The sequence below is a fragment of the Accipiter gentilis genome, chromosome W (assembly GCF_929443795.1).
Source record: "Accipiter gentilis chromosome W, bAccGen1.1, whole genome shotgun sequence".
In the NCBI taxonomy this organism is placed as follows: domain Eukaryota; kingdom Metazoa; phylum Chordata; class Aves; order Accipitriformes; family Accipitridae; genus Astur; species Astur gentilis.
The window spans coordinates 27,286,875-27,308,012 of NC_064918.1; the positions used below are offsets into that span (position 1 = coordinate 27,286,875).

Genomic DNA, 21,138 nt, shown 5'->3' on the forward strand with positions numbered 1-21,138 from the left:
CTTAAAGATCTGCCAGCTCTGTTCTGCTCCCTTGTCCCTGAGGGCAGTTTCCCAGGGGTCCCATTGACTAACTCCTTGAACAGCTGGAAGTTTGCTTTCCTAAAATCCAGGGTCCTGACTTTACTCCTTGCCTGTCCCATATCCCTCAGGACTGCAAACTCCACCAGTGCACGATCACTGCAGCCCAGGCTGCCTCCAATCTTGACGTCACCAATTAGCTCACTTGTGTTGGTGACCAACAGGTCCAGTAACGCATCCCCTCTGGTAGGGCTGTCTATTACCTGGCCTAAGAAGTTATCCTTGATGCACTCCAGGAGTCTCCTGGATTGCCTTCAGCTCGCTGTGCTACTTTTCCAGCAGATGTCAGGGTGATTGAAGTCCCCTGGCAGGATGAGAGCCTGCGAGCGCAATGCCTCCTGTAGCTGGAGTAAGAAGGCTTCGTCAATAGGCTCCCCTTGATCGGGCAGTCTGTAGTAAACACCAGCCACAAGGTTTCCTTTGTTGCCTCGGTCTCTAATTCTTACCCATAAGCTTTCAACCTGCTTGTGGCTATTCTTCAGAGACAGCTCTTCACAATCTATCCATTTCTTGACATAGAGGGCAACCCCTCCGCCCCTCCTTCCTCACCTGTCCCTTCTGAACAGCTTGTAGCCATCAATAGCAGCGCTCCAGTCATGGGATTTGTCCCACCAAGTTTCAGTAATGGCAACTAGGTGGTAGTTTTCTAGCAGCACAGTAGCTTCCAGCTCTTCCTGTTTGTTGCCCATGCTGCATGTATTGGTGTAGAAGCACTTCAGCTGGGCTGTTGGCCATGTCACCTTCTTAGAGGAACACCCCTTAATTCCTTTGAAGTATTTCACTGCTGTTCCCCTGTCGGCTCCTATTACCTCAGGAGCCCCCAGCTCAACTCCATAAGACTTCAAGTGTACCCAGCAAGTCTCACAGCAACAGGCTGAGGGCCCTCACTAGCACCCTGTCCCTCAAACCTTGGCTTGTCACAGGCAAGCCTGATATTATCCCACTCCTCCTTCAAGTCTAGTTTAAAGCTCTGTCAATCAGCCCCCCTAGCTTATGGACAAAGACACTCTTCCCCCTTTGAGAAAGGTGAATCCCATCTGATGCCAGCAGGCCTGTTGCCATGTAGACCATCCCATTATCGAAAACCCCAAAATTCTGGCAGTGACACCAGCCACAGAGCCATGTATTAATAAAATGGGTCCATCCGTTTCTTCCAATATCACTGTCTGCAACTGGAAGGATAGAGGAAAAAAATTACCTGTGCCCCAGGTTCCCTTACCAACCATCCCAAGGCCCTGAAGTCTCTTGATTGCCCTTGGACTACACGTTGCAGCTTCATTGCCACCCACGCGGAAGAGCAATAATGGGTAATAGTCCAAGGGCTGTATCAGACTAGGATGTTTCCTAGTGATGTCCTTAACTCAGGCCCCAGCGAGGCAGCAGACTTCCCTAAGAGGAGGGTCTGTCTGGCATATTGGACCCTCTGTTCCCCTCAGAAGGGAGTCACCTACAACTATAACCCATCTTTTTTTCCTCCTGAAGGCGGTCACAATACAGGGGGTAGGCCTTTCTGACCTTGGCAATGCCTCTAATGTAGATGGACCATCATCCACATCATTAACTGACTGACCTTCCAAATCCAGAGACCCATACCTGTTGTCTAGAGGTACCTGGGAAGGAGAGGTAGGCAAGGAGGGGGTTCACCTGCCACCCCAAGCATACCTCATACCTGTTGTCTAGAGGTACCTGGGAAGGCAAGGTAGGCAAGGAGGGGGTTCACCTGCCACCCCAAGCATAGACTTGCCTCCATTCACTCCTTTCCTTTAAGCTACTGCCTTCTGCCTGGTGTGGGGGGGAAGGATACAGGATCCCCTTGATCTTGTGGTTTTTTCTGGTGGCTGTTCCTGTCTCAGGGAGGGCAGAGCACGGTTCCACCAGTCTATCTCTTTCTCAGACTCCCCAATGCTCCTTAACCTGTCCACTTCCTCTCAAAACTCTGCCACCAGGCTGAGCAGATCATCTACCTGGTCACACCTCACACAGCTGTTCTCAATCCTACCATCAGGTACTAGTGAAAGGCTCTGGCATGCCCTGCAACCTGAGACCTGGATGGCTGCATGTTTTCATGGGAGCTCTGTCTGAGTAGCCACATCAGTTCTGGTGAGTGCAGAGGACATAGCTTTCTGCTGGGTGGATACCATAGTTAAGCTCCTTCTGAGAGGGTGATGACCACCAATTGAACTGACCATTGGAGATGGTAGGGTGACAACACCCTTCCCACATGCCCTTCCACACAAACTGCTGCACCACAGCCTGGTTGCTAGTGCTCTCTAGGCTACTTTTTATAGATGTAGGGGTGGCTGCTGTTGCTCTGACAACACCCAGGCCTCACCAGCATCTCCCACGAGAGCTACTGGCTCCTGGTGGGTGTGTCTGCTGCCCTGGCATTTCCCTGCCTCAGGAACCCCTCCCTGTACGCCAAGATCTACCACACCACTGCGGACCGAACAGACACCAGAGCAGCTCACCTCGACGACTGACTACTAGTTTCCGTTACACTGCGTTTAAATCTCCCGCAGTTGCTCTGGCAACGCTCAGGCTGCGTCAGCGTCTCTCGCGAGAGCTGCCGGCTCTTGGTGAGTCTCTCTGCTGCTCTGACGTTTCCCTGCCTCAAGAAACCCCCCTGTACGCCAAGATCTGCCATGCCGCTGCGGGCCGGGCCGGCAGCGGAGCAGCTCGCCTCGGCGACTCAATGTTGCATTACTCTTCAAAGTACAGAAGCACTAGAACAGTTGTAAGAATACAATTTTTAACTTCACAGCAGTTTGTCTGCTAGCTTTTGGTTTTAGAAGTTTGTTTGAAAGAAGTCTTCCAAACCAAATGACCCTGAAGCAGATATCTGGCATTAAAAAAATAAACAAACAAAACACTCCTCTAGGTAATTAATTTCCCAAAGTTACAAAAAAAGGCAAACATTAGGAAATTGTACTTATTAGCCCCTCTGATAGCTGTGCTTTTTTAACTACACCTTTCTTACTGTTGTCTCTAATATGAATTTCTAACACCGAATTATGAGTAGGTGTCCTGGGTTCAGCTGGGATAGAGTTAATTTTTACAGGAACCTGGGAGGTGGGGGCATAGCCGGGGCAGCTGACCTGAACTAGCCAAGGAGCTATTCCATACCATGTGACATCCTGCCCAGTATATAAATGGGGAGCGGGCCGGGGGGTGGTCTCTGTTTTCGGTGGGGGAAGTGGCGGAGCGTCGGGTCCTGGGTGGTGAGCAGTTGCATTGTGCATCACTCTTTTTGTATATTTTTTTTTCATTAGTGCCGTTGTTGTTGTTGTAATCTCTTTGTGTTTGTCCCAGTAAACTGCCTTTATCTCAACCCTCGAGGTTCCAGTTTCTTTTTCTTTTTTCTCTCCTCCGTCTCCTCCCCATCCCACCGGAGGGGGGCGGAGGAGTGAGCGAGCGGCTGCGTGGTCCTTTGTTACCGGCCGGGCTGAAACCACGACAGTAGAATATTGTTTCATTAATCTTTTTTTATCTATAAATGTACTATCTTTGTGTCAGAGATCACATTTGCCCTCTTTCGAATTTAGAATTAAAATCACAAGTGGGGAAAAACTTGGGGATGACGCTGACATTTTTAGACATAAGCATCATCTTTACAGACCCTGCCTTCAATGTCTAAAGTGTTTTGGTTTTGGATTTTGTTGCAATTATTTCTACACTTAAGAAACTAATATCTGCAAGTTAGAAAAGGTGCCCTTGTAGGTGTTGAAACTTGGTCTGCATTTGTGATATAAGACAATTGTTTAGTGTGTTAGGGAATTTTTATTGTACCCCTTGAGGCGCATTAAACACACGTTTGTGCTTATATATCAAAAGATTTAATGAGTAATGCATTGGACAGAGTCCTACTGCAATAAGCGGTTCTACAAGGAGTCTGCAAAGATGCAGCATGAGCCAATTCATTATATACACTTACACCTGTGTTGTCCCAAAACGGGGTTCTTCACCCAGTGCGCCAAGAGCCGATAACATACAGAGCCAAGATATTTGTTTATTTCATGTCTGCACAGAGATGGGTGCTAGGTGGTAACTCCACAAAGCTAGCACACACTTGAAATGCAAACAGGGTCTTATATACACATGAGGATCAAGGAAAAAGTTGTAACAAAATACATGATTAGTTAAAAATTTATATAACAAAAGTACTTCTACACATGTCTAGATAATTACCTAACTCATTATATTAAGGTGGTCTTACATTTACATACTCATTATGCACAAGTGGGTGTCATTTTTAATATTAAAATCAAGCTAAGTTAGCTAAGGACACACTTTTTTCTTGACACTACTCCAGAACTGGGCACTTATGATATGAATCAGAAGTAAGGCAATAGCGTTGACAGAACCTAATTGTTTCACCTCCTTGCTTCAATGGATTCAATGCTGGGACCTTCCATTCTTGTTCCTATGGTTTCAATAACAGATTGTCCTTCTGACATCACCTGTGCCAGTCATGTGAGTGTGGGTATCAGATGGCATCAGGCACCTTAGCCCGGTGTTTGGTTCATCCCCCAGTGCCAGCTGTGTTTACCAAAAGTGGCCCCGGAGTACTCCATCGTTACAAGACAATACTGTGGCATTTCTTATCTCATCAGGCAGTTTAACCTGTTCTGCAGTTAGGCCTTCTTGCCCTCCATGCCAGATCATTCCTTTGTCATGAATAACCATTGCTGAGCAGTTACAATTTGAATTTCCCCTTCAAGGGGAAAGATGGTTGAAATGCATGTCCAGCATTTCTGTCCTTTTTTTTCCCCAGTTCTCATCCTCATTTTTAACCTTTCTGTCTTTCATTCCCTCTGAAATTGAAAATGTCCACATAGAAGGCTGGTGTAGAGATTAATTTGTAATTATTTTCTTGCGTTTTTAGAAACCAAAGTTTCTCTATATGACCAGGGTAATTATTTTACTCTTTTGAAATTAGGAACAATTTTACTGGAAAAAACCCCATGGTTTTACTGAACTAGGAATTTATATGCCAAATGAGATCAATCCAAGCCCTAGTTGCTCTGTTTGCACCATGGACATACATGCTGCCTTAGACTCCAAAACCATCTTCCTCCTCCTGTGAGTGCTTTCCCTTATTTTTAAATTTCAAAGTAAGATAAACTATTAGTCTAGAATCCTCAGAAGTTAGTTTTTCCCTTACCTGATTTTTAAATGCAAAAAAATTAATTTAATCCAGTATTCCTCCATCTTCCCTACAGCTTCATTGTACTCTTGTCCCTTGCAGTAATTTGTTCTTTAATGCCTTGGTGACATTTTGCTGCACCTGTTACTTTGCATTAACTTTGCTTAGATAGCGACAGTTGACTCCTACCAGATCTCTACAACCATAGCAGCTCTGTTGTATGAAGTGGTGTGCTTCTGTGATCCACCTACTCTCTATTCAGCTCATTAGACCTAGACAAAGTAGTGAGTACAGAGCCTTACCTGATAACTTAATAAAGCTTCCTCCTCTTAGTAGGTGGTTGTTAACCATGTTTAATAAGGCTGATAAGAAGGTTGGAGGGTTGGATCATTGTGTCCTGCCCATGTTTCTTGCTTGAACAGAAGACTTCCCATATTTTTGGTGTGTATCATTTTGATCACTGCATCATTAAATATAAAAATGTTTAAATTAGTACTTGTACTATCCTAGTTTTGACAGATTAGTTCAGGGGAGAGGATTTTTCTTTGTATGTAAAATTATTTTCATTTGGACTGTTTCAGAGATTTCTTCAATTGATTAGCTTTTAACTGTGTTATAAAATAGTAATGTAACTGGTCATCAGTAATGTAAATAGTAATTAATTATACCAATCAATACTCTGAAGTCTTCAAGCATACAAAATAAATAGTTGTGATTGATACCCTGATCAAGATTATGGCCTATGTAGCCATACATCAAAAATAGGAATTGCTATTCCTATTGCCATTTAAATAATAGGGAAATGTCTGCCATCTACTAGTGAAGTCAAATAATGTTGGAAAGGGGAAAAAAAATTAAAATAAATTTAACAAAAGTGAATAATCTCTCCACCTGTCTGGATTACTGCTGGAAAGTTATAAATACAAAATAACAACCTTACCATGAAGGTGGGGTTTTTGTATTTGTTTGGGATATTTTTAGAACAACTTCACCATGAGTTGCACTTGAATGGAAGTTGTAATTAGCACACTAGTACTAGGTGTGAGAACTCTGACTAGAGCAAGCATGCAGGACTCTTCACCCAACCCATGTAAATGGAATTTCAGTGTTTGTTGAGAAGTGTGAAATTTGCCAAAGAAATGTGAGCATCTTGCAGTTTCAGCTTCATTGTTATCTTTCCTTTCTGGTTTCATTATTTTTGAATACCTGAAGGGGAAAGAGGTTTGATAAAAAGGAGTACTATTCCTTAGAGGAATTTTAACCTATATAATATGTAAGTATTCACATGTGAACACACATGGGAATAAAAAGATGAACTAATACAATAGTAGTGAACCATCTTTCTGTCACAATCAGTTCTGATAATTTATTTTGGTCACTCTTGCTCTTCAACATGTAGACTGCTAGTTGCTAGGCAAACATAAATGATTACTGCTCATGCTTTTTTATATGGTGGCTACAGAGTTTATTATTATTTAATTATAAAAGTGGAAATATGGATTAAAAATCAGAGAATGTCATTCAGAATTGCGGCAGAGGATCCACAACGGGACATCACATACAGACCAATGTGATCAAGTGAAGCCAATTTACTACAACTTTCAGCACAGTTATATACCCTATGCGCTTATGCACGCGCCTTATACAATGCTCTGATTGGTACAATATCCTGTTTCATGCAGCGCTATCTTATCCTTTATTGGCTATTCAAGCTTCTTCACGAGGCGTCTTGCGGTTGCTTATCTCGTGCTTCGGCATCCAGGAGTTGTTTGTCAGGCTCTTCTTATCTTCCTTTTCTCCGCGTACAAGGACACAGTGTCCTTGTCCGCTTTAGCACTTTGTGTGCTTATGCTTCATTCCAGCTAAAGGCTGGATTGCTCACATGTCCTCGCTCAGCCAAGAAATCCTCAACACAGAATTAATAATTTTCTTCCACCATACCCATAACAGTAATTTTTAATTACATAAATATTGTCTTTTCAAACATGCAATATGTAAGCACATACACAAAGTGAGCAGGAGGTAATATTTCTGTGACAGGAGATTGTTGTGGTTTAACCTCAGCCGGCAGCTAAGCACCATGCAGCCGCTCACTCACTCCCCCCCACCCAGTGGGATGGGAGAGAGAATCGGGGGAAAAAAAAGTAAAACTCATGGGTTGAGATAAGAACGGTTTAATAGAACAGAAAGGAAGAAAATAATAATAATAACTTAAAAATTACAATAATAATAATAGAATTAGAATATACAAAACAAGTGATGCACAAGGCAATTGCTCGCCACTCACCGACTGATGTCCAGTTAGTTCCCAAGCAGCAATCCCCCCCAGGCCAACTCCCCCCAGTTTATATACTAGATGTGATGTCACATGGTATGGAATATCCCTTTGGCTACTTTGGGTCAGCTGCCCTGGCTGTGTCCCCTCCCAACTTCTTGTGCCCCTCCAGCCTTCTTGCTGGCTGGGCATGAGAAGCTGAAAAACCCTTGACTTAGTATAAACACTACTTAGCAACAACTAAAACATCAGTGTGTTCTCAACATTATTCTCATACTAAATCCAAAACAGCACTATACCAGCTCCTAGGAAGACAATTAACTCTATCCCAGCTGAAACCATGACAGGTACAGAACAGGGTTGTCAGGCCTCAACAGCTATAAAGGTTGGATCTATGCTCAGAACACTTTCTCTTCCCTGGTGGATATACATAGCCAGCCTTCTCTTCTCATCCTGCAGCAGCAGCTGCTAAAAGTATATTCCTGCACCTGCCATAACCTAACAGGCATTTGACTGCTAGGATTGTGTTTGCTGTAAACTGGATGGAAAAATATTCTACAAAAGATTTACACCACAGGATATTGATTGGACCACACCGAATAGGAAGATATGCTTGGAATATTTGAATTATTTTCCCTCTCTCTCATACAATGTCTATAAGAAGAAGTGTCCTGGAACTAAACCAAGAACATTAAGAAATCTTGGCTCAGTCGAACAACATCTCCATGTAAAAGAAGAAAACTGTTTATTCCTAATTGTTCGTTAACCTACTAGGTCCATAGGCAAAATAGTATCTACCCAAATCCTGAGACTATTTTACACATTAAGAGATCCCTATTGAGAAGGCATAGATGATGATATTCATAGAGGACACAGCTGTCCCATAGATCTTATCCTCCTTCATTGTGACAGAATTACCTAAATTAACCTTTGATTCAGCATTAGTTCCAGTGGGTCTGATAATATACCTGCAGTTTCAACAGAATGCTGTGTTGTGGAGGACAGCTGTAAGAGAGAAGCTCAGGTGGGGGGGGCTCAAGAACTGGCAGCAGGCTCTGTGTTGCCCAACTCCTACAAATTACCATTCAAAGGTGGAAATGAGATAACAGGGCCCCTTTGGAGTAAGTTGTGATAGAATTAAACAGTGATATTTCTGTCTGTGAAATATGGGCTGAGAAACACTGGTAAATGCTGTCTATGTAAACAGACTACAGTTCTTCTCAGAAGCTGCTTTTTTTCTGCTACCATGACTGTCAGATAAATGGCAATACATACATAAATATATATATGCTTGAGCCCATAAGGGCCATCAACAGATCTTTCCTCTCCAAATAACTCATAGTCAGCTATTACCTGGGAAGCCACAAATGAGAGGATAAAAAGAACTTTTATTCAGAAGCATTAAAGTAGCTATTAATAAGGGATGGACAAGGGAAAATCTGGAAATCTCCAAGAATATAGACAGTTGCAAATCATAGGCAAAGTGTATTTTAGGATATCCAAGGAATTTAAATAATCCATTACTTCTGACAATTCTTTCTGGATGATTAAAGAGGTACAAACTGCAGTACTGATTTTCAATGCACGCACTTACAACTATCTTCCCAGACACCTAACACTCATTAATGAAAGTTAATACCAGCATTTATTGTAAAACCTACTTGATCTGATTTCAATCAGCATCTGGTATAATAGCACCCAGTATGGACAAATAGTTCACTATGAACCAGAGCTATAAAAAAGACCAAGAGGAAGATAAATTTAAGGTGACAAGAAAGAGAATAGTTAAGAATAATAAAAGAAAATGAAGAAAAGAATAAAGCTGCCCTAGACAAAGCACTAGAGAATTCAGATTCAAATCCTGATCCTTCTCCTTTATGATCTACACATATGATGGTGATGATGTATCAAGACAAGAACATGAAAGTTGTGCATTAAACTGTGGATTAATTATTTGTATCAAATCAATAAGATCAATTCAGAATAAAATTTGTTGCTAATCCTTTACAAGAAAAAAATGCTAGATTTCTAATAATTTGATTGTATACAATTTATTTTCTGAGAAAGTTGTAGTAATTCTTTGTATTGTGTGCTTGTTTTTCTCAACAGTTTTGGACGGCAGCTAAGTGAAGTCTTCATTCAACTCCCATCTAGAAAAGAATTACCAGAATATTATGAATTAATTAGGAAACCAGTGGACTTCAAAAAAATAAAGGTGAGAACCATTTCTGGGTTTGGACATTTATTTATTCCTTTTCACTATATAGAAATATGAACATTAAGTCATCATTAAAATTATGTTCATGTGGATATTAAATTTGCCTAATTTTTTATTTAGATTTTAAATTTTAATATACCCCTTGTTATGAATTTTGCTTAATGTATATTGCAGTTTTTCACTACTAACACCTAAGTCAAAGCAAAACACAGGATGACATAAATTCAGAGATGGTACACAAATTTTTTTTTGTAAAGGACCAAATCCTGAATCTGTAAGCAAAACTTAAATAAGTGTAGTGCTTGCAAAAATTTTATGTTGTTGGGAGGGATATAATTATCTTTCAACTAGCATCACATCTTGGAACAGCCACAGTTGGATAGGTGAGAATTAGGCAACTTCTTGCACCTTAGAGGCCATGAGGAGTTCATGGCTATCTCTTTTACCTTCACTCACACTGTACCTCTTTTTGTTTCTGTACTAAGAAACTTGGAATTGAACTCCTTTCTTATCCACAACAATACAATTTCTGTTGCTTTTGGCCCTTCCAATTAACACAGCAATTACACAATTTTTAGTCTGCCTTTGGCCATGATACATTTTGTCAGCATATTCCTCTCACACAGGCTTTAAATTTTGTTTGTTTGTTTTAATCGGATACTTGTCATTCCACTTAGGTAAAATGTTTAAAGATAAGGTTTTAATGTATTGAAAAGCAATATTAATTTATTGTCCTGTCCATTATTTTTCTTTTTCTCTCCCTACTGCTGCCATCCATCCTTCTCCCCATCTTAACAAATGCAACAGGAAAGAATTCGTAACCATAAATATCGGAACCTTAGTGATCTGGAGAAAGATGTCATGTTGTTGTGTCACAATGCTCAGGCATTCAATTTGGAGGGATCACAGGTCTGATTGATTGAACCATTTTGTGTTAAATGTGTCTTCCCTACTCAGTGTTTTCAGTGCTTGTTTGATTATGACAATTCTGTATCTAAAACCTCTATTTTTAATCTTCTTAGTGTTTTTAATGAATAAAAATGCCCAGATTCTTTGAAGCATCCAGAATCCTTTGGTTACAAGTAGAATTCAAAGATTCAGTGAATTTAGTTTTGGTTCCATAATCCTGAGATCAGTTTGTTCTGATATACTGTAAGACAGCGTCGTGGTTTAACCCCAGCCAGCAACTAAGCACCACACAGCCACTCACTCACTCCCCCCCACCCAGTGGGACGGGAGAGAGAATTGGGAAAAGAAGTAAAACTCATGGGTTGAGATAAGAACTGTTTAATAGAACACAAAAGAAGAAACTAATAATGATAATGATAACACTAATAAAATGACAACAGTAATGATAAAAGGATTGGAATGTACAAATGATGCGCAGTGCAATTGCTCACCACCCGCCGATCAACACCCAGCTAGCCCTCAAGCGGCGATCCCCCCGCCCCCACTCCCCCCAGTTTATATACTAGATGTGATGTCACATGGTATGCAATACCCCGTTGGCCACTTTGGGTCAGCTGCCCTGGCTGTGTCCCGTGCCAACTTCTTGTGCCCCTCCAGCCTTCTTGCTGGCTGGGCATGAGAAGCTGAAAAATCCTTGACTTTAGTCTAAACATTACTTAGCAACAATTGAAAACATCAGTGTTATCAACATTCTTCTCATACCTAGCTTAAAAACATAGCACTATACCAGCTACTAGGAAGAAAGTTAACTCTATCCCAGCTGAAACCAGGACAGACGGTTTTCAGACTATTTGAATCTATGCTAAATGGCTGTGCCCTGAAGAGCCATATGTTGATTTGAGCTCACCAAAGTGCATAATACAAGTAATTGAGAGAATGGTCCAGCTTAGGGACAGTTGTTAAGTATTTAGTGGTGAAATTTTCAGCTCTACTAATGGAAGATAAAGCTTAAAGTTTGTCTGATACTAGATCTTTGTGTATATAGTTCATATTCTCTGGACATTGTTGACATTTTTTTCTTGTTGAAAGAACAATATCCATTTTGAGAGACTGGAATGATCTACCCTCATTAATAAATAATGTACCCAAATCTTTCATCTTGGAGAGTTATAGAGTTCAGGATTTTGCCTAGTTTACACACAAGGATGCAGTCAGTCCTATGAATTCACAATAGAAGAGGTAAACAGCAATACAAAAGAAAAGAGTACAAAAACCTATAAAACATATGAGAAAGTTGGAATATATGCTCTGGATTCTCTGAGATTTAGTTACAAAAGGATAAGATCTAAATCTTGGATGGGAAAGACACACTAGGCTAGTCAAGAAGGCATTAAACAACTAAAGTGTTATGTGAAAAGGGGGGAAAATAAGTGTTGAACAAAATTAAGATCATTGGAAGAAAATACATCTAAGCACTGCAGAACATGAAGAGAATAAACTCTTTGCTTTCCTATACACCAGTCTTAGGAACCTGGGCAAACAAACAGAATTAGAATTGTTCATTATGAAAACAAATTCAGCCTATTTGGTCCTGAAAGCTGGTGGGAAGACTGGAATGTTTAAATTTTTATCAAAAGATTGAGTTGGCAGTAGGAAAGAAGATAGGGAACGGCAACATATGTGGAAATTTATATTTATATGGCAACATATGTAGAATAAAGTACTACCTGTATCAGAGTCTCTGACACAATGTTAAATACACATTCTAGCAGATGAGGCCCAAATAGCATGATGCAACACACTATTAAACTGCAGTAGATAACATGATGACTGCTTCCGTAATATTCAAGGAAAAAAAAAAGATGTCATGGGGGACTTCAGTAAAAATGTTATAGACTGGATGTCACATGCTGCCAATTTTAGTGCATTCTGCAAGTGTCTAAACACTATAGATGACCCTTTGCTATACAGAGGAATTTTATATCATGTTACCTTGACAAATAACAAAGAAATTGAACATTCAATTAAAAATGAGGAGTTTTTTAGCACAAATGATCATTACTTGATTATTTTTGTTGTGTACAAGCAGAATAAAATGTTGTCTGTTGTACAGACATTTTTGATATCTTAACAACATTCAGTTAAATGAAAAAAAACCAAAATCAGCTTAATTATTCAAGCAAAAATATTAATGATTGGAAGTGTGGGAGAAATTTTTACTAATTCTTCAGAAGCTATGATTTTGCTTAGTGATATAGATATTTATAGCTATTTTAATGCTAATTAAAGTAAATGGAAAAAAATAAGAAGGGAAGCTGATATCAAAAAACATGACTGAGAAGTTTGAAATTGGAAGTTGATCAGAGAGGTAAAAATATGCCAGGAAAAATCAATGGTCACATGAGAAATCAATATAGATAATTTTTCTTGTCAGAAAACTTTGGTTGCTATTCTCTTGGTAGGATTATCAATAATGATACTGAGATGGTAGAAATGTTCAGTAGATATTTCTGTTCTTTGCAAATAATCAGATTCATATCACAGAATGATGCAGAAATATTTTCCATCCCAACATAATAATGTTATCTACCAAATTTAGTATTACTTTTTAAAGCATGAAGTCCAAATAACTTGTACCTATGAATTTTTTAATTTCTGCATGAGACACTCTCTGTACCATTAATTTTCATTTTCATTAAACCTTGGGACATTCCTGCAGTAGTTCTCAAATTTTCTTAGCTTTTCTTTTATTCTGTGTAATAGTTTGGATCCACTTTTGCTCTGACAAACATACTTCTATCATTAAAATATAATATTTATGTGTGTACTACTTACATTAAAAGATACAAACCCATAAGTTTAATTCAGACAGAGATATTTAAGTACACAATAAAGTAAAATTTAAGTGAGATACTTCATATTTGTTTTATTAGTATGATGCATGCTCCTCTGTTGGTTTGGGTTTTTTTGAGCAAAGCATTTCCATCTCGGCTGGAGGCTTAAAAGGTGCTTTCAGGGAGAGACAGATCTTATATGGTGTGTTCAATTTAACCAATGCATTGCTTCCAAAGTTTTACAGAGCAGTATGTGCAAGCTCATTTTGTTAAGATGATTATAGTGTCTCATTATTATTTTTTTTATTATTATTTCTGTTAAATTAATCTGGCAAATACATTACAAGCCAGATGTAGTCCTCTTATTCATAGATGTTCTTCCAATGAGGTTAATATAAAAGCTGATAGTACCAAAAATACTTAGCAGGCTTCAGAATATTAATAGAGTTTTGGATAAGCATTGATTTTCAGTCTTTTCAGATCTTAAAGGAAGAAATCTTAAAGGAATCCCGAAGCTGCTTGGGATAAATTTTCTTTTTTTACCCACTTTGGAACAACAATTTTTCAAGGCTGTTATGATCTAATTAAAATATATCATAATTCTAGTGGTAATAAAATAAGAATGAAAGAAAAACAATTGCATTCCAGGATGGACTTTTTCTCTAATTGGATGTTTTAAATGTGATGATACATTTTAAGAGTCATATTTTTGTGGCTCACTGCTGGATTCTTCATTTAGAGCATGAAAATTCAATATTGGCATTTTTTTGTAAAATTCATGAAACAAGCATTGTTACTTGCAATAAAAAGGCTATGCTCTGTGAGTTTGTATAGGAAAAAAAGTGAATTTTTTATGATGCTTGGCTTGCAGTTCTGACATAGGTTTGCTTTCATACTATAGATCTATGAGGATTCCATTGTTCTTCAGTCTGTATTCAAAAGTGCACGACAGAAGATTGCCAAAGAAGAGAGTGAGGATGAAAGCAATGATGATGATGATGATGATGATGATGATGAAGAGGAGTCAGAGTCAGAATGTAAGTTCCCTGCTGAATGCTGAGAAGGAAATACATTTAGGGAAGAGGGGGGAATTGATTTTTCCATTTGTGCACTGAGACTGGTTATAGACTTTCATTTTCCACTGGTGGAAGTAGTTTCTTATAAAGTCTGCTGTTTTGGCTACTTCCATTCAGCTTAAGTCTCTTGGCTACTCTATTCTGGCTATATTTCTTAGAATTGTGCTGAAGACTTCAAGTATTCATAGGCTGGAAACAAAACACAGTAGATGCTTTTAAGCACTGCTCAGATGGAAACAGATCTGACTTATCCTTATCTGACCATGAATATATATGGACCCTTCTTTTCCTGATCATGTCGCTTGTAAATATAAGTGTTTAGAACTAGTGACTTCCTTAATCCATAGGTGAGCAACCTTTCTGATATTATGCAACATATATGATTAAGAACCAGAAAATGTTACTTCAGTGAGACAAAAGGAAAATGGAACTCAGATTGTTTGGCAAGTAGGAGATGACATTCATAATTTAAGAGGCCCAGCTAATCTGTTGTGAGATGGGCCCAGGCTGGGCCAAAAATTCATCTGGGATCTAGAGCATGCTAAAGGTTAAGTTGGAGCATCTCTTAAGAAGTGATACTCTCATCTCCTATTAAATTATTCTGATATAATTTATTATCTCCATTGGTAAAAATGTATGTCTTTTATTTCCAATTTGAATTTTAATTTGCTGCATCTCTGCTATTCCACAGAATTGCCAGTAGGTTCACAATATACTGATGTCAAAAAAATTAATATAGAAAGAGCCAGATCTACATATTACCTTTCAGATCCCCTGACCAATTAAAGTTTCCTCAACAAGTACCTTCTCACATAACCTCTGAACTTGAAGTCCTTGCAAATTTGGAAACGTGATATTGTGGAAAAGGAGGGATACCTTCATTCTGCTTTCTGCCACCCAAGTGCTTCTACCCCATACTTTCTAACTACCTAGAACTGCACTTTGAAAGTGTGTCTGGATAGAGAAACTAGAGTACTTTTGCCTTAAACTACTCTGCAAGTATTACAAGCAGCTGTGCAGAGCATGCAACTTCAGCAGTTCATCTGGAAATGAGCAGATACGCTGGAACTAGGCACTTGTGTTCTCTTCAGTAAGCTGTCAACTCAAAAATTGCCAGTCACCTCCACATGGAGTTTGTGTAGTTAAAAAAACCCCAAAATTGTCTGTTCCTACTGAAGATAGATATTTTTCTATGTGCAGGCAACAAAACCTACTTTATTTCTTAACGTGTATCTTCTTGTACAAGTTTCCCTGAGTGTAGTTGCAACACTAAATACTATCTGTAAGTGCGATGCATTCTAAAAGTGAAAGAAGGATGCACCTGATCAACTCTCAGATTTTCTTGATAGTTTAATGCAAATTAGCGCTGCAACTATCAAGAACACAAGTAAGAGCAAATATCTCTAATTCCACAATCCAGACAAAGAACAGAAAGAGGATATGTTCATGCTACAAGGGGAGAATTTACATGAAGACAGACTGTTTAGAAGTTGTTTAAAAGTTATTTAGTACGAAAAGGGTATACAATAAATAAAGGCAGATGTTACATTCACGTTCCACTTTTTACAGCAAAATCAATGAAAGTCAAAATCAAGCTGAACAAGAAGGATGAAAAAAGCCAGGACAAAGGCAAAGGCAAGAAGAGGCAAAGCCGAGTAAAAGCCAAGCCTGTTGTGAGTGACAATGACAGTGATGAGGATGAAGATGAAAATGTAAGTTTTGTTCACTGAAATTTTGGAAATGGTTGTAGTGATTTCATCTATACCCTGTCCTGTTTGCACTCAGAATTTTCACCTCTTCATGCTTAGAAACATTAAGCATTGTTTTTGATCTGTGTCATCATCTTGGGAGGATGGGGGAGCAGGTTCAAACTGTGTTAGGGTTTGCTTGTGGGATCTGGTCTTGGTGCTGGAAGACAAAAAGTCTGACACTTTATCACTTATTTTTTGAAGATGTTCTTTCTTTGAAACTTTAAAACTCATGGTTTGTTTGCTTTCATTCCCACCCTAGAAACACTTGGGTTTAATTTCTTGTAGGTGTTTCTATTAATGCAACAAATGAAGACAGATCTTTCCAGACATTTTTAAAATACCTGGGTAGACAGAAAGGAGCTAGTGTTTCCTGACTCTATGTCTCTTCTTCTCTAAAGAGGTCCACAGCAATTTAATTGGAATGAAATGTCATGAAAGGAAAATAGTAAATAATTTTACTTTTCTTATGCCTATTTTGATTTGTCAATTTAATTGTAATTTTTCTTTTTTTCTTTAAAAAAATCCATGGAATACTTGGCAAAGAATTTCTGACTTTTCTTGTGTTTCTTACCTCTAGGACCAGTCAGAAGCAAGCGGAAGTAATGATGAGTAATTCACAGAGTTTATTTCCTTGGCAGAACTGACCCCATCCCCTTCCCTTTTCTCATTTTACACCACTAAATTCATTTTGTCAAACAGACATTGGGTTTTATTCTCATCCTCTATAAACTAGCTCTAGGATAGTGCCTGACAAACATATGATATCATAGTGTAAAAAAGGAAAAAAGTAACATACTGTGATCAAATGGGCCTCAAAGATTTTTTTAAAAATCTCCAAAACAACAGAAAAGCTTTTGATGAAAAAAATGTGCATTAATAGTATATTTCTCTGGGTTGGGTTTCCTTGGTAATGGTTTCATCGTGCTTGGTTTTATCATTCGATATTTTTCAGTGTCATCAGAAAGACAAAAAAATGTCTTTTGTAGCATTGATAACCAGGAGAAGCCATAAAAAGCCACTGGTTATTTTATTTTTCATCAGGCAGTTTTCTGCTCTATTGTTTTTTTACACTGTGGTGCATATATGCAACTTTGATTAATAGCTTATAAATGTACAATAGTTGACCTTTACCTCACCTTGTCCTGTGTACATTTTTTCACTTCATGCTTGATGATCTTCAGAAAAATGCTTTTTTGAATTGTAGCAAATGTATGTGTACTGTAAACCCTGATAAACTTTTCTCTTCTTGATTAAAAACAATGGGTTGAAAAATGTTTTAGAATATTTCAATCTATATAGTGTAATGAATGGCTTCTTTCATCAAACTGATCTTCTGTGTTACCAGTGTGAATTCTCACCTTTTCACTAAAGTGTACTTAATCTTTGCTTTCTTTGCACAATGTCTTTGGTTGCAAGTCATAAGCCTGAGGCAAATAAAATTCTAGTAATTTTGAGGAATGTTGTATTGGTGCTTTCCTAATAAAGGGATAATTTATCTCAATAAACACAGCCTTGTGTTATGAATTCCACAAAAATCCTTTTTACTATAGTAACAAGAGTGCCTCTTGTAGAGAGACCCAAGGTTCTTTGCTTTAAACAGGTAACATAAGAGCTTGTCTGAATTCCATAGGAACATCCTCAGAGAGATACAAGACAAGTGACAGCTATTAAAAGATACCTTGAAATGGAAGCATAATTCCAGTCCCTAATTAGAATTCAAGTGATTAATCAATAAAACAAACATCTTTGTTACTTTTTATTTTTTTTTAGGAAATGTTTCTGTCCATATGTATTCATGGGAGTGAATACAGTCAGTTATGTAGGCAGTCACCCCATCTATATATTAGTTTATTTTCTTCATTACGAAGAATCAGATCATGCTTTCCAGGACTGAGATACAAAAAGATGTGGTAATATAAAGAGACTACAAGTATGTAATATCTACACTTAATATTGATGTTACTTCCTGTAGAAACCCAAACTTCTCACATTCTGTGGTGGGTTGACCCTGGCTGGGCACCAGGTGCCCACCAACACCACTCTATCGCTCCCCCTCCTCAGCTGGACAGGGGAGAGAAAATATACCAAAAGGCTCGTGGGTCAAGATAAGGACAGTTTAAAAAAGTGAAAGGAAAGGTCGCGTGTGTGAAAGCAAAGGAAAACAAATTATGTTATTCTCTACTTCCCATGAGCAGGCGATGTCTGGCCACTTCCTGGGAAGCAGGGCTTCAGTACACGTAGTGGTTGCTCCGGAAGACAAAAATGCCCCTGCTTCCATCTCCCTTTACTTAGCTTTTATAGCTGAGCTGACGTCATATGGTATGGAATATCCCTTTGGTCACTTTGGGTCAGCTGTCCTGGTTATGTCCCCTCCCAAGATCTTGCCCAGCCCCAGTCTGCCGTTGAGGGGGGTGAAAATGTTGGAGAGACAGCCTTGATGCCATGCCAGCACTGCTCAGCAGTAGCCAAAACACTGCTGTGTTATCAACACTTTTCTAGCTACCAATGCAGAGCACAGCACTATGAGGGCTGCTATGGGGAGAATTAACTCCATCTCAGCCAGACCCAATACAATTTTTTCTCCCCTGTCCAGCTGAGGGGGGGAATGATAGAAAGGCTTTGGTGGGTACCTGGCATCCAGCCAGAGCCAACCCACCACAGATTCTAAATATACAATCAATATAAAATTTTTACACCTAGAACATTTCTTAAACTGAAGAGTTCTATGTTACAGGAAACATTTGTTTCTCAGTATGTATCCTCACTGTTAAGGATGTTATGGGAGCTGTCAAACCTAGAGGACTTGGGGAATTGTGAATTCCTCCTTCCTGGCCACTGAAGTCCAGCTGGGTGCACTCTAAGACCCACTCTAAGATGCAGCTGCTGCTGTCCACATTTGCAGGTTTGGCCAGTGTTTTGGATTTGTGTGGCAGGGTTTTGGCAGCGGGGGAGAGGGCTGCAGGGGTGGCTCCTGTAAGAAGCTGCTAGAAGCTTCCCCAGCTCCTGGCCAAGGCCAACCCAATCAGCAATGGTGGTAGCACATCTGGGATAACATATTTAAGAAGGGGAACCTGCAGCGGGGGAGGGAGATTGGAAAGTGAGAGAAACACCTATGCAAACACCAAGGTCAGTGAAGAAGGAGGGGGAGGAGGTGCGCCAGAGGAGGTGATGCCCCTACAGCCTGTGGTGAGATGGCAGGCTGTCCCCCTGCAGCCCATGGAGGTGAATGGTGGAGCAGATGCCCACCTGCAGCCTGTGGAAGACCCCACACCAGAGCAGTTGGATGCCCCCGAAGATGGCCGTGACTCCATGGGAAAGCCCACACTGGAGCAGTCTGTGACTGTCCTTTTATGAGGGGAGTGAGTGAGCGGCTTCGTAGTGCTTTGTTACTGGCTGGGTGTTGGGAATTGGCTTGATGAAAAAGGACATGGGTCTATAGAAAAGTTGTGCGAGCAGAGTTCTGCGTGAAAGAATGTCAGCCTGAGCAGCAAGATTAGGCCTTGGCCGAAAACAGCTGGTCTCGCTGATATCAGGAGAAAGACAGGGACGGTGTGACCTTGGCATAGTTTCATAAGCAACTTTTGAAGAAGTTCCCATGAGAAAGTTACGGAACACACATAGCTGCAAATCACAAGTGGATGTGTTTTAGTAATGAATAAACATTAGCAATGTACCAATCATATTAGGACTAGTAGGCATAATTATCGCAAACTGTATAAATATGAGCTATCCGTGCAAATAAAGTTGAATCACTTCTATCACTCATATTGAGTTGACTTATGTGCATTCCTCCACCGCTCCAACAGCTAGGCTTAAACCATGACAGCCAGTAGTAAGGCTGAGCATGTATTCCAGAGACACATACACATAGATAGGATACTAACACAGGTGGCCACACAGAGTATAATAGACAGAATCAAGGATTCATAGATTATCTTGAGACACAACTGGGACAGCTGGCAGAGACAACGGCGAAGACGACCACCGGATGGTTGGAAACTTACCCTGTAACACATACCACCACCTGAAACACCATCCTGGGCCTTGAAAAGCAAGTTCTGTTGTGGCATGGCACCCCAGAAAGAACCACCTCAGACAACAGGACTCATTTCCAAAATAACTACATAAGCACCTGGGCCAAAAAACATGGCACTAGTTGGGTGTACCACATTTCCTATCAAGCACCAGCCTGCAGAAAGATTGAACGATACATTGGACTGTTTATACTGATAGCAATGGGCACTGGGACATACAAGCACTGGGGATGCAAATTTAGCAGAAGTCACTTGGCTGGTTAACACCAGAGGATCAGATGACTGACCTGGCCCTGCCCAAACAAAACCCCTATGTGCTGTAGAAGGAGATAAGGTCCCTGTAGTGTGTGTAGGGAACTGGCTGGGAAAGACAGCATGGGTTGCTCCTCTATCAGGAAAAGGCAAACCTGTTCATGGGATTGCTTTTGTTCAAGGACCCGGGTGTACTTGGATAATGTGGGAGGATGGGGAAATCCGGTGTGTACCTCAAGGAGATTTAACCTTGGGGGAAAATAACCCATGGTTTGAGTTGATTATAGGGAGTACTACAGCAGGAATCACCCGAACCAACCTGAGCCTTGCAAGAAGCTGTGCAAGTGCAGCAGTGACCCAACCTGAGTTGGCTTTGGCGCCCAATAACTCAACACAGCACACTGTCTCTCCTGTCCTGAGCGACCACCATAACAGATGGAGCTCAACTCATGGACTAAATAAAAATTTTATGAAAACTGTATGGACATTTTATGGGGGTGGCCTGTAGACTGAGGGAATGCTATCTGTGTATATATCAAAGGATGGGAAGGGGAGAGGGAGTTAATGA

General features: G+C 39.9%; 3 protein-coding genes across 9 annotated transcripts in view; 1 reads left to right on the forward strand and 2 right to left on the reverse strand.

Moving 5' to 3' along the window:
• The window catches only part of LOC126035439 (probable global transcription activator SNF2L2), a 247,371-nt gene extending 229,653 nt beyond the window's left edge, over positions 1 to 17,718 (forward strand). For all 5 annotated transcript variants that reach the window (XM_049793996.1, XM_049793992.1, XM_049793993.1 and 2 more), the window contains 5 exons: positions 9,606 to 9,711; positions 10,522 to 10,623; positions 14,359 to 14,494; positions 16,103 to 16,245; positions 16,862 to 17,718. In XM_049793996.1, coding sequence (XP_049649953.1) covers positions 9,606 to 9,711; positions 10,522 to 10,623; positions 14,359 to 14,494; positions 16,103 to 16,245; positions 16,862 to 16,897 — 523 coding nt within the window. In that variant the 3' untranslated portion in view covers positions 16,898 to 17,718. The remainder of the gene's footprint in view (positions 1 to 9,605; positions 9,712 to 10,521; positions 10,624 to 14,358; positions 14,495 to 16,102; positions 16,246 to 16,861) is intronic.
• LOC126035461 (uncharacterized) overlaps positions 1 to 21,138 on the reverse strand; it is a 280,978-nt gene that overhangs the window by 98,113 nt on the left and 161,727 nt on the right. The window lies entirely within an intron of this gene.
• Positions 9,592 to 21,138, reverse strand: part of LOC126035506 (probable global transcription activator SNF2L2) — a 114,591-nt gene continuing 103,044 nt past the window's right edge. For both annotated transcript variants that reach the window (XM_049794166.1, XM_049794167.1), the window contains exon 6: positions 9,592 to 9,646. In XM_049794166.1, coding sequence (XP_049650123.1) covers positions 9,632 to 9,646 — 15 coding nt within the window. In that variant the 3' untranslated portion in view covers positions 9,592 to 9,631. The remainder of the gene's footprint in view (positions 9,647 to 21,138) is intronic.